At 36.0% G+C, this 19,789-nt stretch overlaps 1 protein-coding gene across 3 annotated transcripts in view; it reads right to left on the bottom strand.

Moving 5' to 3' along the window:
- TBC1D22A (TBC1 domain family member 22A) overlaps window positions 1-19,789 on the bottom strand; it is a 189,146-nt gene that overhangs the window by 5,143 nt on the left and 164,214 nt on the right. Inside the window, exon 13 of one of the 3 annotated variants that reach the window (XM_069801899.1) lies at window positions 2,690-3,464. The exons of the other annotated variants lie outside the window; for them this stretch is intronic. Within the exon in view, the coding sequence (XP_069658000.1) occupies window positions 3,285-3,464 (180 nt within the window). The 3' untranslated portion in view covers window positions 2,690-3,284. Of the gene's footprint in view, window positions 1-2,689; window positions 3,465-19,789 lie in introns of those variants that run through there. 3 annotated transcript variants of the gene reach the window in all.

Here is a 19,789-nt window from a genome sequence, read left to right as displayed (position 1 = left end):
AAAATCCATCATGACCCGCAGCAGCACAAAGCTTCAAATCCTCATCTGTACGCTGAAACTTGCCAGCTGTGAGAGGACTCTTCAGAAGATCAACTAACACAAATTCTCGGCCGGGTTCATGCAAATGACAATTTTATAAGGCTCGTAATTTGACCAAACTCAGGAAGGAAGTTTGGTTTTTTAAATAAATGGTGACCCAAAAGGTCACAAACCCTCAAACGTGATGCAAAAGCCACCCTAGGCCAAATATGAAGTTCATGTTTTAAACTTTCCAAAGAAATGATCACCTGGAGATCCCCTGTCTCAAGCTTTTAATTGTTTTGACCAAAAAATTCCTTAAAATTTAAGCTGTGGCAAAGCAGCAACAGGGAAGGTTTTGGATGAGTTACATCACAACAAGCTGAATGTGGAATTTTATGAGGGGAGCCATAGGGCAATCTTAGGAATGAGTGCAGTTGTTAAGCCTGCTTGTATCTTCTAGGTGCTCTATTTCTGCAGGAAAAAAATGCAGACAGACACTTTGTGCATTTTGTAAATTTGCATGTGTTTGTGAGCATGTGCATATGTATATTATACATGAGTATGTTTGTTAAGATTTATTCTGAAGAGCAGGAATAACTAAGCAGGAATGCAATTAAATCCACAACCATTATCTTGCTATAAATCATAATCCTGCAATATCATGTATAAGTACACAGTGAAATTCTTGTTGTTCATAAGGGTCTTATTCTCCTCGACCCCGCTTTCTCTTTCCTCTGCACCTGCTTTCATGGAAGATGGCTATAGGAGCCCTTACCAAGGATTCTGTCATTTCAGGAAACAGCAAGGAGCAGAAACGAACATGAAATTATTTGTGTGTGTGTGTGTGTGAGAGAATTATTTTGGCTTCATCTATTTCACGGTCTTGATATACTGGTTCTTGAAATATGAAACACAAAAGGATAGAAGTTGAGCAGTACTATATATTTAATTACAGATATTAACTAGTAATACAACAGAGTTAGCATGAGAATGTCTCTATTACACTTGAGAGAACACATTTTTAATAAACTGTTATACAATTGCCAAAATACCACTTTTTTTTTTATTTCTATCTACTTATTTGACAGTTATGCTGATAACTGTAATTAATAAATTAGCAGTGCAGAGTAGGAAGGTTATGTGGAGGGATGATAACTGCCTACCTCCATGAAAGTTGTTTTTTCCTTTTGCAAAAGTAACTTTCAACCAGCTCTAAGACACAGCAGTTAATTCAGTGAGGTCTGTGAAATTAACTCTTTTACTGTTTGCAGTGCTAAGACTTTGCTGGGTCAGACTTCTGGTGCAAACTGGTTTTCCTTTGGGCTACTGTTGAAATAAATTTGGCCTAAACCAATCCTTCAGCCACTGGAGAACCGTCAGCGTTCTAGCAGACCTCAGCACTTGTACTTTGTAGAACATCATCTAGTTGGATGTTCCAACCAACACCTGCCTGTACAGAAGGTACTATTAAGCTATTCAGCAGCTAGTGAATGACAGCTAAACTGCTTCAGCATGAGATTAGAAAGCAGGAGTCTACATTGGTCACACATTTGGTCCACTACACTGATCGTTTCTGTGGCAAGCATACACGTTTCTGAAACTAGAAAATGTTGCCACACATTTGTGAAACACAGATAATTCTTGTAGATAAACGAATCTTGCTTATATATTCAGTTTTGACGGTAAGGTGATCGTATTGGATATGCATATCAGAAAGTGAATACAAAAATATAGTTTATTTTCTTAAAACCTTCTACATAGCAGTCACTTTTACAAACATCTGACCGCTCAGTGATTAAAAGGAACTAAAATAACACTCACTCATTTACCTTTCCAAAGCACTGAAGGTACATTTTCTCACAGAACAAACCACATTTTCTAAAATAAATTTACAGTTTTAGAGGTTTGTTTGGAAATGACCCATGGAGAACCAGACAACACACATGATTTTTCTCCCAGGAGACACAGCACAACAGCAGGAGAAATCAGGTGCTCCAGGCTCAAGGCTGGAAAGCTCAAACACTCTTTGTTGAACATGCGAAGACTACATCTTCAATATCCACATTACATGAAATTTAATGTGCAGCTCAAATCTGAAATAGGACTATTGGTGAAGAACTAGTTTAATATTTCTACGATTAATTGCAAACTTATTAATAATTTTCATCAGAATTGAATACATAAATAAATAGCAGAGTAATCCTTTGACCATCCAAGTCCACTTCTATTTGAGTGGGCATTTTGCCACTGTTACCAAGGGAAAAGACTCATTCCTTAACTGTTCATCAAAGTCTAAGACTGATACTGACTAGTGAATATGTTTTATAAATCCCAGTGAATTAATTGGCCAAAGACACACTACTTGAGTGATTTTCTAAAGATAAGGCTTATCTTCCTGTGATCTATTACAGAGCTTCAAAACTGGCTCAGATAGAAATAAAACTTAGATCTTGTTAAAAATAAAGTAGAACATGGCAAAAACCCTACTAAAGAAAATTTTATTTTAACTGCTAAAGAAAATCATGCTACAGTTATTGCTGTCTGAATATGGAGCATTCTTTGAAAACAACAAAACAACAACAACAACAACAAAACCCCAAACCCCAAAAGAAACCCCCAAAACCAGTCTTTGGATTTGAAGAAACGGACAAACATATGCTACTTAATATTTACAAGACCACATGACAAGTTTATCTAAAACTGCTCAATTTAGCATTTTACACTTACAAAAGACCAAAGATGACTACAAGTGATTCAAGACTATTCATTTACTTTTAATGATTATTCTTATTTTTGTTCCAACAGATAAAGCAAGAACCCCTAGAATCCACGTGCAAATAAGGCATCCACGCTAATTGCTTAAATTCATTTTCCAATTGACATTCAGAATTAAAATATAAGACACTCTTTGAAATATGATGAATCAGGAACTTGTATTAATATTTACCATAAAAAACTCATTAGTGATAAACTGCCTGGTACATGTCAGAACAAGAAAACTGAGTCTGAAAAGCAGTATTTGTAAAATATTCCTGCAAGAATTTTATTTTCTGCTTAATTTAAATGATGCTGTGATGCCACCTGGCTGAGAAATCAGGGCAGCCAGAAGAACATCATCAGAGCTGGGGTTTCCAAAATCCCAGTCCAATGTTTGTTTATATTTTGGCTGCATCTACAACAAATATACTCAAAATTACACCCTTTGCATTTGGCGAATAGAGCGCCCCGGTTTCATTGGACTCTTGCTGCACTGAATAGCCATATTAATCTCTTGAACTGGGGCCCAGCTGCATGACCCAGCCTGCCAGCACAACTTCAGCTGGGTCTGTATGTGGCGTTTGCCCTCTCATGCCACACTGTGGAAAGGCATTTCCAGCCTTCCTTCCTCCTTGCCATTCAAGCAGTGGCACGTTTCCTCCTGAGTGAAGAAGAGTCACAGGTATCTGAGGTACGTACAACAAGCAGTTAATTCCTCATCTATGGAATAACTTTGTTAAATTAAAACAAAACCCCAACCAAACCACACAACACCCCCCACCCCTAACAAATTAATGCCTTTTTACTTCTGCTTAAAATTTAAAGAAAAATAAGAGTATTTTCAAAGTGGTAAAAACCTGAACATTGTAAGGAATGAAATAACAGTCTGATCACCTTCTTGCCTCAGTCTTGACTGACCAAGTCTGCTCTGAGAAATCACAATTTCTCAATCCCATGCACATCCTTGCTCCGTACACAGGAGCAACAGCTGGGCATGCTACCCATAGCAGAGGAGGATCAAGGTACTATTTAGATTTGCTCCTTCCCACCCTCCCCCCCAAGTACAAGAAAATGTGAAGAGATTTTAGCACAGGGCCACTAACATGGTTAGGGGGCTGCAGCAGATCTTATACCAGGAGAGCGTGAGAAAACTGGGATTTTTTAGCTGGGAGAAGAGAAGGCTAAGGTAGGATCCAAGAGCAATTTTCCACTACATACAGGGAGGGTTCTAAAGAAGGAAGAGGGGCCAAAAGGCAATAGTAACAAGCTGAAGCTAAGTTGTCATAAGAAAAAAGTCCTTCGCAATGAGGGTGCTTGAGCAGCTTTCCAGGGAGACCGCAGAATCTGTCCACTGGCATTTTCACAACTCGCCTGGACAAGTCCCTGAACAAGCTGCTCGAGGTCTGACACTAGCTTGGCCTTCAGCAGCGGATTGCACTGTAGACCTCCCTTCCACACTGAAATTTTCCAGTATTTTATTTCTCTAAAGGACATGGGCTTAATTAGACAAGAAATCCAAAAGCACAACAAAAAACTGCTACACATATTTACTCATTTGGTCCATTTCAGGAAACTATAAAGGTATGTTTCTAACAAGTAGAAGGATGTATTTCTTTATTTGGAATGAAAGAATATAAGGGGGCTGGTATAGCTGTGTTGCTGGGTCATACTATGACTAAATTAAAAATCAATATAATCAAACTGATTTCTTAGTATGGCAAAAGATCTAGGCATAAAGTATTTAATATCATTTGTAAAAGATTTCTGGCTTATGTTGGTGTATTTAAACCACAATTCTGAAATAATTCTTCAGCACACTGAAATTCAACATTTTCATCACCAAACAGAAAACCTCTTTTATACAATTTCACTTATATTTCCACTACTTTAACTGCATTTGGATTTACAAGATACTTTACATAGATGTTTTTGTAAGATATGCTAAAATACACTAAAACACTTTATATAGCATGCTCAACTATGCTACAGTATATAAAGTATGTTTAAACACCTACAAGCAGCTGTATAGAACGTACTTTTTAAGTACACGTACTTTCAAAGTGTCATTTTCCTTAGATAAATTAACATGTATTCTAGAACTATCCTATTCACCACGTAACCAAGACAAGACAGTGGTAAACTGCCTGGAAATGTTGTGGTATAAAAGAACCTTTAGAAGCATGAAAAGCAAAAGTATGAGGTCCATGTTTTAAACACCACAGCAATAAGATCTGGGAGTAACACTGCCTGTTAAGCAATGGCTGTTGTCAGATACCAAATTATTCTAGAGGGAAAAAAAAAAAAAAAAAATCTTATCACACAAGATCCAATACATATATCTAAAAAAAATAAAAATACCAGACTACCAGATAGATATCTCAAACAGAAGATGATTTCCAAAGCCCTTATTCTTCAGTGTATTCCTCAGTTTCCTCTAAAATCAAAATGGTCAAGGTCTGTTCCTTGTAAACTAAATCAAAACTGAATACTAACAAAACTTCACAAAACACATTTTTAATAACTATTACAAAGTTAACGGCTTCTTTCACCCCACTGAGATTGTAATCCAATGAAATCTCAGCCCATTAAAACAAACTTTAAAAAAAAAACCCAAAACCCAGAGGCAAAAGAAAGCAAATATCATGTTTTGAAAGCTGGTTCATTAGCAAATCCCCTTATAGTATGAAGTCCACTATAATCCCTTTAATCAATACAGTTTTTAGCATAAGATTTGGCAATAATACTGGTCATTTGGTAATGGCTAACTATAGTTGTTATGCTATTTATTGTCACCCCCAACTCTGGCTCCATATGTAGATCTTGAAGGAAGGAACATCATAACCAGTTATAGAACAAAGAACATGTTGATAGTCAATAAAACATAAAAATGTTATTCCAATGAGTAGAGCACAAAGGTCTCTTCTGTGATAATCAAAGCAATTTATTTACTCTGAAAACTCAGTTCAGACTTTTTTGTCTGTGTGAATTATTGACCAAGTTCAACTGCAGGGTTATTTTGACAGAAGAAACTTAACAGAACATAAAAACCAGTAATAGAACAGTGTTTTTATTTCTAGTTAATATAAAAATGGCAATAACTGAAGTTAAAATCAAACTTGAACATACTGAGGAAATTAATAGAGTTAGTTTTTAATGTCAAAACTGAGAACCAGTCTATTAATTTAACAAATAAAGGCAGTCCTAAAATACAGTATTTTTCTATGCGAGCTGTTAATCCTTGCTGCTGCTAGCTGCAATGTAATTATGGTCTGAGTACTTCTGGTCTACCACAGCTCTATTTTGTACTGATAGGCAGAACCTGCAATCTTAGTATATTTTATGATCATGAACTTTTCAATATTATACTTTTGGACTGCATATAACTAAATGAAAGGTAAATTAACTTTATATATAATCTTTCATTATTTAATAGGGAATTGCCAACAGCTATATTTTGAACAAGAGTTCAAAAGCTGTGCTTCAAATTTTAGACCATAGTACCTACTTTTAAAGAACTAATGAAGTGCAATACTACTAGAAGTTATTTAGAGGAATTATTGAGACAAGCTAAGGAGGAAGCCAATTATTGCCAGAAAAAATGCCCATTTATCTTTTTAGATAATATAAACCAGAAATAAACCATATGCATACGTACAAAGAATTCTAAATGTTTTTATGATTTTATGGGAAATCGTATATAGTGCGGAGCCAGAGATAGCCAGGACTGGACAAGGATTCAAAAATTTTTTTCCAACCAAATGTAACCACTCTACAGGCAAAAGAAATACTTAATGTAGGAATGATTTAATTCCTATTTCCCTTACAACATTCTTTTTCACTTGCTCCTATTTGGGATTGTCAAGTGTGAAAGGAAAGGGTGGCATGGATGGCTAGTACCAAGCGGGCATCCCGTCCGGGCACTCGGTCGCTCCCCTGCATTGCACAGCGAAGCAGCCAGGCAGATGTGCCAGAGCTACTGCCTGGCTGAGACCCTGCAACAGCTGCAGTGGCCAGGCTGGTCACGTGCTGGGCAATGCCAACCTCTAATCCTCTTCCCAGATACTTAGGAGGAAGCGTACCCGCTGCGTTGGGACTCGGCCAAGCTCAGTCCAATTTCTGCCCCTTCAGCCTGCCATCAAAGTAGTAACAAACGCACTGGCTGGTAACATGAAAGCACAGGTCCAGCGCACACTGCGGAGTGCAGCTGACCTCGTTCATTTGCCTTAGAGCTACTTTTCCCTTCTCGCTGCCCCTCGCTGTGGATATGTACTGCACCAAGTAAGTAGGGCTCTAGCTCTGAGGCAAGTTCTCTTTTCATTCTTGAGTAGTGTTTTTCCTCTTTCAATGCACTCAGCAATATTCCCTACGCCACTGCCACTTCTTATTTCTCCAGCTGTCCTAACCTGCTACATGGAGTTGCAAATAACGAGCTGTATTTCTGGAGTGCTGTGCATCTTATTAATTACCTATGTCTCAGAGTCAGAGAAAACATTTCATTCCTATTGGGCACAGCTGGAATTGAGAAAACTAAGATTTCAAAATCTAGTATTAAAGAGAGAGTAGGAATAGGTCATCTATTGCAACTTAAGAAATACTGGCTGCAGATACAGGTTAAGAGGCATAAGTGGACCCGGATCCTTCAGTGGTACAGCTGACCACCTGCATTGCTTCCTGAGCATGGAAAGCTACATGCCACAGCACACACACAGTGTACGCAGCGATGGCCAAGATAGCAAAAACCAGTCCGGTTTGGATGCTGGATGCAATAATGCTCTCCTTGTTCGCATAATTTCAAAGATTATGGGTGAATTTAAACTTTGATAAGCAGAAGATGGGGAAACACTGGTTTATCTATGCTAAGTGGTAAGAGCATTTAAGCCTGCACTGGACACAATCTGAAGGATTTAGGAGATACACGTTCTTGGCAAGTCATAAATCAGTGTCACTCAAGAACTCCCACCCTGAATGTGAAAGTTCACAACCTGTCCTGTGACAGTTTAGAGGAAAAAAACCAAACAAACCAAAAAAACAACCCAAATATTTGCTGAAATAGTGAAGTCAACTTCGTAGATTCAATGCTAAATTTGATTTTTTTTCCTTGTGCATTTCTTTATTGCACATTACCTTAATTATGCTTCTAGAATTTCTTGAAAGGGCTATTAATTCTTTCCAAAGAATTGCCTATTAAACCATCATTCTTATTTATCTTCATTTCGACCTTTCTTTCACACACCATGACATCTTAACCAACAGACCACAGCATACAGAACTCGGACTAGTATGAAACTAACTACAGAAAAAAAAGGTTATTGAGAGTTTTAACTAGACTGGTTGCACCTTAAAATGGATACTTTTAAAAAAGTATGTAAATAGGTTAAAGGTTAATTTCTCCTGCTATCAGCTTACATTCAGCAACTCAAGTGCATAGTGATTCTCAACAAGTATATATTTTTTATTCTTTGATTCAAATATATAATATATATTCTTTGATTTAAATATACATTTTTCTAATTCTTCATTTCAACTGAACGATCTCCCATTAATCTTCTGAAAACATACAGAAGTATGCTATTCTTATAATTAATTTCATATTCTTAATAAGAACTTCATAGAAACACACTTTAACATTCTGAAAATGAAAACTTATAAAAAGTTGATGGTCTTATAATTTTCCTTTCATGTTTTTCTTTTCATGACTACTGAAAAAGATTCCTGGACTCAGCATATTAAAACCTCTAAAACAGCAATTAAAGTCCTGTTTCATTCAGTATGGATCTCTTACACAAGTCATTAGCAACCTTAATTGCTAATCATAAAATATGTGGTTCTAAAGAACTGTGTCAGAGAAGCCGTGCTCACTTAGCTGAAGAGAAGATTTACATCTTCATTTACATGGATATGAAAATATATAAATTAATATGGTAAAAAAGTACATTAAAGGACTACACCTTAGCGGATGCTGTAGGTAGCCTTATGTCCTTGTTCTCAAATGAAAACAAAAAACAAAACCACAAGTAATCCCCATCCCTAAATCTTAAAACAGGAAAAGAAGTTGCATGTTAGATCTTTTTCTTAATGAAACTTACTATCTACATGTTATTATCCACAAGTTTGTAAGACAAATTTAAGGACATAGATTTAAAAACAAAGCAAGCATCGGCACAGAATCTAAAAGATGTTCAACTCCATAAAGTCCTTATTTTTGTAATACCTTTTTATGCTGAACTGTCTCAAAATGCTTCAAAATTATATGCATGTGAAATAGAAGAAGTTAAGGTAGTGATACAGAATATTCAATACTCAAGAAAGAAGAGGAAGTCATCTTACTCAAACACTGATGTAAATTCATACTTAAATCAGCCAGTCAATCAAAACCAGTGTTGAGTTCTTCCTTAAACTAGAGAAAACAGAACTTCCATGTTAAAAATCTCATATGAAAATCGAATATCCCAGGAAATGTCCAGGAAAACTTCTCAGTACTCCAATTGCTACAGCACAGAACAGAATGGTCCTGAACCACTCTGATTATACTTTTTGCCATATCGTTTTATGAAATATTTCCATATTGCTGGTATTTGGAGATATGTGTACTTCTTATGCACCAAAACATAAATCATAGCAAATAAATTAAAAAAAAAAAAAAAAGCCCAAGTATATCACTTGTCACTAGCTCCATGCAAAAAGCAGCAAATAAAGGAAAATACATGCAAATATCCAGTGCATAAAAAGTCATGAAGATCAGAAGTCATTCTATTAAAAAAAAAAAAAAAAATCCAAACAAACCCCATCCAAACATAGAACCTGCTGTATCAATTAAGACTTCAGCAATTATGGCAGAATTTCATTTCTGAAATGAATTGCCAATGAGTAAGTTACTAGTCAAGCAAGATCAAAATATTTGTACAGCAGATTCCAACAGAAAATTTACAATTCTGCCTCTCCATAAAGTCCATATGCTACCTACTCTTCTCGGTTTGGTTTTCCTGACCATAATTTGGCAATGCATTTTAACTGGAACAGTTTGTACACCTCCAAATTCACACATATTCCCCTCTCTACAGTGACTTAAATTTTAACACTGTAGTATGAATAGCTAAAAGCTCAGCAGAAAAGAAGAAAGAAAATCATAAAATACCAATTGAATATAATGAACCACAGGGACAAGAGTGTATCAAAATCTTATATATTTCAGACTTAAAGCAATTAGTATGTTTTGACAAAAAGGTATTTCACACTGTAAAATATTCTCAGTAAAAACTCACCTTATTTTAGAGAATACATACATTAAGGATTGCAGATGCAAAACTGCCTGTACATATAACTTAAGTAGTACTGTCTGAGATATATAATTTTTACATCCAATAAACATGTCACAATGCAGTGCCTACTTAAACCAGTATATTTTTAGAAGTAAAAAAATAAATAAATTCTTAAACATAATTCAAACGGAATATTGTCAGTTTCCTAGGGGTACAGGACTGAAGGAGGCCATTTCCATTACGTCGTTCAATCACCCACACCACATGAAGCCATATATAGGTGTTTTGTTCTGAATAATAAGTAAACGTTCCCTACTTGCCATGCCAAAACCCACAAAGCATTTGTGCACCTCTAACAGACTTAAGGACATTAATACAGAGAACCAACAACTTGACGATGGAAGAGAAGAACCAAACCACCTTCATGAAGATATCGCAGTTAAAGGAAAGGACAGATAAAGACTCCGCCCAAAGTTCTATGCCTCTACATTGGCAGGGAATCTGATAAGTGAAAATTTCCAAGTTAACCTGAGAAACCTCACAAAAATCAATAACAACTAATCCAAAAGTCCCTTCAACTCTGAGGAGAACACCACTGCTCTCATTAAGAAATCGTTTAAGCTTCCTTGGTGAGCAAAGCACGCAGGCACAAGGGCACAAGAGCACGAGACAGGGGATCATCCAATCTGCACGGGTTCTCTCAACATACAAAACCAACATCCGCCCCAAATCTCTATCCATTCCTTGATGCCTTAAGAGAAAAATATATGAAATTGCATTTCCTTTGTATCTCTCAGAAGAAACGATGCTTCAGTTGGAGAGAAGTTCCAAAACGGTTTGCACAGACAATCAGACTGAAGCATTAATTCAAATTAACACTATATAAAATTCAATTGTACACTATAAGTTAAAGAATACAAATATTCTAAAACAGTATAAATACTATGCAAGAAACATGATTAATAACTTTGCTCAAGACATCTTTCAATCTGTTTGGGGACAAAAAACCCCAAACAAGGATTAATCTTACTATACTGCACAATCACAAATTTATCAAGCTTGTCAGAAAATATATACTGCTCTTTTTCTCCTGATGTTTTACATAGAAGTTATTTCATTTTATCTAATGGTTTATAAATCAAAGGGGAACAATTTATATCCTTTTGATCTTCCACCAAAATTATGTTATGACTTTACCCCCATCTTTACCCAATCTTTACCCCCATTACAAAGTGATCCAAATGCATTCTAGAAGATCATTATACTACTGTTCAAGCTTTGTTTCACTAGATTAAATAAGCTACATTCATTTAATATGCTCTGCTAGGGCCAGTTCTTCATTTCCCAGTCTAATGTTGTTGTTAACTGAAGAGATTACATAAAAACCAAACTCATAATTCTCATGCAAGTCCCAGAGAGATGCAATTTTTCAAAAGCAGAGAGACAAAGAATATATTAATGGAACCATGGAAAAATAATAATTCTAAATGGAGTACATGGAAGCCCTAAGGTACATACAAATATCCTAAGGCCCTAGGATTCTAAGACAATTAAAATACTAACAGATTTTATTTATATAATATTTAATTGCCTTTCTTATATATCACCATACTGATAAAAACAGAAATCTACAACTTCAGCTTTGGCCAACCAGAATTTGAGATCAAATTTCTATATAAGATGATGAATGCCTCAACTTTCACGGAAAATACGAGTTTGCAAACCAACAGCTGAATGCAGGATTTATTCTTTGCTTATCTACAAAAGAACAGCCTCCAGACAGAAACATGAGAGAAAAACTGAGTGTCTTTTCAGTGCAGTGGGTGACAACGGGCTGGGTTACTCTTTTCTGACTGCTGATTTTTAAGATTTCCAAGATGAAAGTCCTAAAAGCGCTTAGGCCGTGAGTACCTCTTCTTGGTAATTCTAGTCCATACATGTACGGAGTTTTACACTCTAAAACTTCACAAAAATCTGCACGTTGAAAGCAGTGGCCCCTGTCACGGTACCAATACCCCACAGCACAGTTTGGCAGAGGAGCACTCTAACAATTGCAAAGCAGCTTCAGATCAGTCATCAAAGATCAAGCAAGTCAAAATCCTTAATTTTCCACTATGGAAGGATAAATCTTACTAAAAGCATGGAAAAATCAATATGGAGGGAGAAATATTGTTTTCATAACAATTATTTTAGCATGTGACGGATGCTAGTATTACATAAAATAAATATTAATAATAGTTTGCAGTATTTCTCCCAGGTGCAGGGTTCTCACATGTGGTTTTGTAAAAATTCAAATAACATTAAGAAAAGGTTTGTGGCCTTGTGGGCTTCAGAGATACAGAGAAAAGCTTTGAAAAATCTGTCTGAAGTGATTATCTAACGACTCAAAACCACACATAAACCAAATAGGTTTTAAGGAAAACTTTATGCCCAAATTGATTTTCTTTGGAGAATTGGGCTTTTGACAAAACTATTTCTTTTATAAAACCATACCTTACGAATAAAATGCCATTTTGATTAAATAAATGAACATGACCAAAAGGTGTTTAAGGGTTTGGCCAAAACTGTAATAACATTCCTAGTGGAAAAATACTTCAGTGGTGCATTATGTAGTATAATGTGTTTGATGGGCTGGTTTGTCCACAGTGACTACATCTCTCTTCTGTTCCTTAGCAGGCAGATGAGAGGAGGGATTCCTGTATTTATCACAATAATCTCCAAGAGAGGAAACTATAGCTCAGCTTGGAAGATGTGGCCTTTTCTCACAGGAAGACATCAACTACATGAAATATATCTTTCAGAAGTCTACTACTGGTGGCAATTTTGGTTCGCTTTAATAGGCTTGCCTGCAAGCTGGCAATTCAAGGGCAGCTCCGTGCTATGCTCTGCCACCTTTTCTCTGGGGCGGCAATCTTTAAGAAAGGACGTGGTAGAGAACAATAGCTATTGAGGATTTCAGACATCCCTGTTTAACCTGCTGTCCTATGCAGATCAGCACCTGAAACTAAGCACACATGTAAGGATTGTGATGAAAAAAAATTAACACAAAGCTTTAGTGAATCAGTTCCTGAGGACTGGATGCAACCATTGCTATTCACTCAGCTAACAGCAAGCAAACGCTACTGTGCAGAAAATGAATTAAGATGAGATAAATGGGAGCTCTTACTATATTTGCAAAAGGATGTCTAATGCAAAAAAACACTACAGAGAGCAAATGAGTTGTCATGTGTAAAGATCTCGCTCTTTACGGCAGCTGAAAGAGCTAACTAGGAGGCTACAATGGCAACAGTAAATCTGCTATAATGGCATTTCTGGAAGAATTTTAAATCCAATTTGTTTACAAGTAGATGACAAAACAATAGGCATTTAATTCTTATTATTTTTACTGTCTTGCAGTCGCAATGAGACAATTTTGTTGTAAGACAGCAAAATCTACATGCACCAGCATTTACAAAACCGTAGGAGAGAACAGAAGATTGAAAGAAAGAAAATTAATCCTCCTCCATCTGCTTGTCTCAAAGAAAGGCATATGTCACTTCATCCTATTACTCAGCTCATACTCCAAAAGCTTTTAGTTTCTCTTTGTTCTCTTATCAGTAGTTTTGATTGAGTTTGGTAGTCAAGTGTACAGGCTCCTGTGATTTTAGTCTTCTCCAGGGTTACACACTGATAAGGCCAATAATTGACGTTGTTATGCAGCAGTTTCTGCTGAAGAAATAAACATGGAAAGAAAACAGTTTTCTTTGTAGAGAGATGTCTCCAGTGACAGCTGTGAATTACTAACTAAATGGAAGCCCTGCCAGTGCATTTAGTTTAGCAGGTCACTTAAATTGCTCAGGAAGAACAACAGTTTTTTCTTTGTTCACAAAAATCCTCTTCATACTGAAATGGAGAAAACAGAGATCCCTTTGTTGTATTTACTGAAAATAAATAAAAACATCGGTTTATGAGAGAAAAATACCTTATAGTAATCACAAAGTGCTCTTCCTGGAAACTTACAGGACAATGAAATCAGATTTTCATTGTGTGGAAGATTTGATTTAAAACTTGGACAGTAACAGCATCTCTGTAAAATACAAGCCATAAAGCAAGGCTTACAGGAAATGTCTCCAGATCATACACACCCCGCATGACATCCTTCCCTTCCTTTAGCAGGAATCAGACAAAACACAACTCTTGACAACACGTGCAGATGATGGGACCCCAATTTTGCAAGGTGTTCCTCCCAGCGTGCAAAATGCATTGCTGGACCTGTAGGGAGTTTGGTCTCAGCAGCCTTAGAGCTGTAAAGCTCTGAACAGAAAATTTACATATATTTCCTGTTACTTCATATGGGCTTCCAAGATAAGGAAGGACACAACGTACGGACAGAACAAAAGGAACTTGTTTCTAAAGTTCAATTATGTTGGACATGGACATGGTGAAAAAAATTAAAAAAGAATACTGAAAAAGAGCAGTGATTACTCAACAACTGCTGAAGCCTTTTTAAACAAAATAGTGCTTTTTCTCTGCAACTAGGCTTTATAGAGATCCACAATTTTAGACTCATATTTTACAACAGCAATGTGGTTCTAACACTGTGTGCTTCTTAGTTGGTAAAGAAAACTACAAGTTACTAGATATCAAAACGTTCAAGAGGTAATTGTGTGAAGGAAAAAACATTACACACGTTTTAGAAATGAGGACTGCCATTTCAAAATTGTACTCTAAGGCCAACTCATTATCTAATTGTTTCAACAACTGTGAGCACTTCAGATGCTTTCTGTATCTATACACTATAGGAGCCATGTATGTCAGTGGGAGTAATATTTGTCAGATACACAACGCAAATTTTGGGCTGATTCCTAGAGTCATAGATGTTAAAGCCCATTACTTACCTTGGTATGACCTCTTGTGCAGATAATAGGAACTAAACCTAAATATTTTTTTTTCTTTCAGGAAAAACATCAATTTGAAATCCTTAAGAGTTGCAGAAATTCATTACTTATTTTGTTAGTGTCTTAGGATTTTTTTCATATCAAATTTCTCGTATATTAATCAACTCTCCTACTGGTTTTCTTTTTGACAAATATTTCAAGCACTTCAGTCAGCTTCTCTGAGCCCTCTCTATGTCTTTGTCGCAGTTTAACCCCAGCCAGCAACTAAGCACCACGCAGCCGCTCACTCACTTCCCCCCCCCCCCAGCGGGATGGGGGAGAAAATCGGGAAAAGAAGTAAAACTCCTGTGTTGAGATAAGAATGGTTTAATAGAACAGAAAAGAAGAAACTAATAATGACAATGATAACACTAATAAAATGACAACAATAGTAATAAAAGGATTGGAATATACAAATGATGCACAATGCAATTGCCCACCACCCGCCAAATGACGCCCAGTTAGTGCCCAAGCGGCGATCCCCCCGCCCCCACTCACCCCAGTTTATATGCTGGGCATGACGTCACATGGTATGGAATACCCCTTTGGCCAGTTTGGGTCAGCTGCCCTGGCTGTGTCCCCTCCCAACTTCTCGCTGGCTGGGCATCAGAAGCTGAAAAATCCTTGACTTAGTCTAAACACTACTTAGCAACAACTGAAAACATCAGTGTGTTATCAACATTCTTCTCATACTGAACTCAAAACACAGCACTGTACCAGCTACTAGGAAGACAATTAACTCTACCCCAGCTGAAACCAGGACAGTCTTTGACTTCAGACATCAGAACTGGATGCAGTATTAAAAAAAAAAAAAAAAAAAAAAAAAAAAAAAAATTCACCAAAGGGCAAAACAAGGTCTTAGGTTCTTTAATTTAAGGATCCAATTACTCGCATGTGCCACAGCATCACTCTGGGAGCTCAGATTGAGAGAGCTGTAAGCAATGCCCTCTAGGATCTCTTCAGAAGCCAAGCATCCCAGGCTACAATCTCTCACTCCAGAGATATGACCTATTCTACTCATCCTGTATTTGCAAAAATTTTTCATTTGACTATATCAAAATACAGCTCACTTGAAGAGGTCAACTGAACAAGTGATTCAACATTGGTTTATATAACTGCTCTGTTCTCTTCACTTTGTCAGAATGGTAAATTTGTGTCATCCACAGGTTTTTATTACCCGCTATTTTATTAGTGGAAATGCTGAATAGCATCATGCCAATTACTGACTCCCACAGAAGCTCACGAGAAAAACCTCTTCTTGAACACAATTAACTAAAAGATGTTTCTTTAGTCCTCCTGGTATTTTTGTGATACTGTTAAATGCTATTTAGAAGTAAAAAAACCAAACAATCCTCCCCCCCGCCATGAAATCATTACATTGCACATTTACATCTATCAACAAATACGTAATATCACCAAAGAATAAAATCCAGTTTTACTGTGTTGTCTGTTATCTAATGCAGATTCACTTTTCAGGAATAAAGGTTGAAATGAAGCTGTTAGGAATGACATTGGGGAAAAAAAAGGTTTCATATGGTCTTCTTAACTGATAGTAAGACAATTGGATATGTAACTAGATAAATAATAAATATTCAAAAAATACTGCCTAAGTAAAGCTGATAGAATTTAATACTTATAATTAAAACTGTATCTTTTTTATCTTCATGAACATACCAATATTATTTTCTTCCCACTGAGTCTTCCGAGATAGATAAACAAAAATGTCACAGATACAGGAAGAACTTTTATGTTACAAGCTTGCCATTAAAATCCATTAAAGAAAATAAAGCTATTTCTGCAGACAATATTAATAACTCTTATTATTATTGTTAGCTGACACACTGTGGTCACTAGAAAACCAGTCTCTTTACAGTATTATCATCTTATACCTTGGAGCTTCCCTATTTACAGTCTTCCTGAAAATTAGGTAAAGCCTTTGGATAGCACTCTCAAGTGTACAACAATGCCTACCCATGAAGAGAACAAGCCCATCACGAAGAGAGTTCTGATAAGCTATAAGTGGTAGACACATTAACAAAAAGTAATTGAGTATTCAAAATCCTCATGGAAGCAAAACTAAATATCTAAGACTATCCAAACAGCTAAAATTACCCAAAATAATTTTAACTGGAATGGATTTATTTCTGAAAAGTAAAGAAAACATAAATAAAGGTAATAAAACATCAAATTCTTTCATTACAGTTTCACATTCATGACCTACACTGTATCACTTATTGGTAAGTAATCATGCTGCCACAAGGGAAATGATAACACGCTCAGCAAGGCTGAAATAGGACGAGACTGCACCCTTGCAGCCTCAGCCAACCATGAAGTCAGTCTACTTAGGATGACTGGAACCACTCCAACCCTAATGCTACCTCATTTACTTTCTTACATTCTGTTGAGATAGAGAAGTTGCAGTACAGATTTGGAAAGCCACGACAGTCCACTGCTGATTCATGCTGCTAAATCATGCTGTTATTACATTATATTTATGCTGCTATCACACTATTTTATGATGAGAGACTTCATTACGGTCAGAGCCAGAGCAGATGATGAACTATATGTCAAGAAGAAACAACACCTGCTTGCCTGCATTAAAATATATAAAGTCTATACTTCAGGTGAAATTAATTCTACTGATAAAGAAGCATTACAAGTTTCAGATACAGTCACACAGAACTCTATTTCAATGATTAAACAAACACACAAGCATGTTTTGCCAAATGAAAGGTTTAGCTGTTAATCACATGGGGACAGCAGTTGAGACTGTAACAGAGTTCTTATTTTCCTTTGATCCAAAGAGACTATCTTTAGCTGAATTAGTTTCAGTATAATTTGTTGACACACTGGCATTGCTTTTCTACAGTAAATGTCCTCTATTATGTAGATATTTTTATCCTAAGGCTCAAATTATTAAGACAGGCAAGTTTACTGAAGACAAAATATGATAATTCTGCAACTAAGACAAACTCAATGTTTACGCTGAGAAAGAAAGAATTTTGATGAAACCATTCAAGATACAGGACGATTGTAATGTAGCAAAAATGAAATCTGGACTGATAAGAACATCCAATGGAATTTGAAAGAACCAAAAATCCCCTCCAGTTCCAAGAAATGTACTGTTCTGTTAAAAGGTTATAACTCAAATGTCATGGAAAGTTAACACATTATGTGCTGTTTCAATGCACAAATCATAGTTGGAAGGTATATAGATGAACACGTTAAAAGTCTATTTGGTAAAAAAACCCAACTATACTAGCATAGACAGCCTCTTCTGCTTTGGATGGCTTTGGTTGGGCTTTGTAGGGGGTTTTTTTTGTTGGTTGGGTTTTTTTAACATGAAGGGAGATTCAATACCTTTGAAGTTTTGCCAGTCCTACAATTTCTGGTTCTAATTTCATTTTCTGTTGGTAGAAGGTCTTATCTGGTTTTGGTACTCACTTAAGATCCGCTGAGAACAGCATTACCCAGAATTAAACAGCACTTTTTAAAAACAGGGATGATAACAGAATATGGATGTAAAAACCTCAGCTCAGCTTTTTCATCTTATTTTCTGCCAGGATCTTATTATGCAGTATTAACAATGATATGTGTTAGTCTCAACTATAAAATGGAAAGTGTAAAACCTTCACATCTTGGTAAAATGCTCTGCAAATTATACTTGAATTGCTCTGTATATTTGCAAAACATTTTTGGTTTTGAAGCCTATTTATTGAACTTATATTTTATTGATTCTTAATGTGCCCAAGTGAATACGCTTTGAAAAGAAGTATGATTGTATTTATGCAACAGCAGCGTGCCTCTGGTTCCCCGAGGTCCTACTCAAAATATTCAAAAGACTATGCCTTTTTCTCTCCATATACAATTCAACTCTTCGACAGTAGCATTTACTAAAAATGGTGAGTTGAATTTGTCAAATAACTCAACTGAAGCCAAAACTGTACTATTATTCTGGTTCACTTAAAGCCATTCAAAGACCTGGAGGATTATCAAGGAACTACTTTATGGATAAGTGAACAAAAATCAGTCCTTATCCTTGCATCTTTCCCAAAGGCTTATTAGACAATTATATTCTTCATACCCATTGTATTTTATGTATATACTTTTCATCTCATTCTTTTTTGTAGAATAAGAGAAATAATTCTATTTCAATTATGACAATGTGATTTTTAGATGCAATCAGAACTACTTAACAATTCCAGCTTCTCACTTAAATGTAATTACAAAACTGTGCCAAAACCGTAATTTTAAAAGTTTAGCAAAAGTTATTTAAATAAACTTATTGACACAATGACTACATTTGTTAGACACTGTCAAGAGTCCTCTGTCTCTAAACAGGTTTTTTTTGCTCTTTGTGTATGATTATCTCTTAAAAAGTTGCAGGAAAAAAGTTTCCTACAACTTGATTTTGATTAAGCTAGTGATTTATGAATTCTAGGACAATATTAGATTTTCATAAATTTGGATTCATTGTGTTGTTTGCACACTAATAGCGTTAATTAGAGGTTGTGTTTTTCTGAACACTACAGATTTGCTAAAGCATTTTGCCCTGTATGTTCTGCAGTTGAATGTAACAAAACTGTGGTTCCTCTGTATCTTGGAAAAAACTTTATCAGTTTGGGGTTTTTTTTTTAAAAACTTATCATCACCCTGTATAATATCCTGATAATATAGAGAAACATAAAATACATATGGGTGCCATCAGTTGTAACTATACATCCACAGTTCTGTTTTAAAAAAAACCAACCAACAATAAGACATTTAACCTGCATTAGAACCAGCACTGTAAAATTCTGATCTCTAACAACTGGATTACAGTAATTTACCTGCAAC

The sequence above is a fragment of the Haliaeetus albicilla genome, chromosome 14, assembly GCF_947461875.1.
Source record: "Haliaeetus albicilla chromosome 14, bHalAlb1.1, whole genome shotgun sequence".
NCBI lineage: Eukaryota > Metazoa > Chordata > Aves > Accipitriformes > Accipitridae > Haliaeetus > Haliaeetus albicilla.
This window is presented reverse-complemented; position numbering and strand designations above follow the sequence as displayed.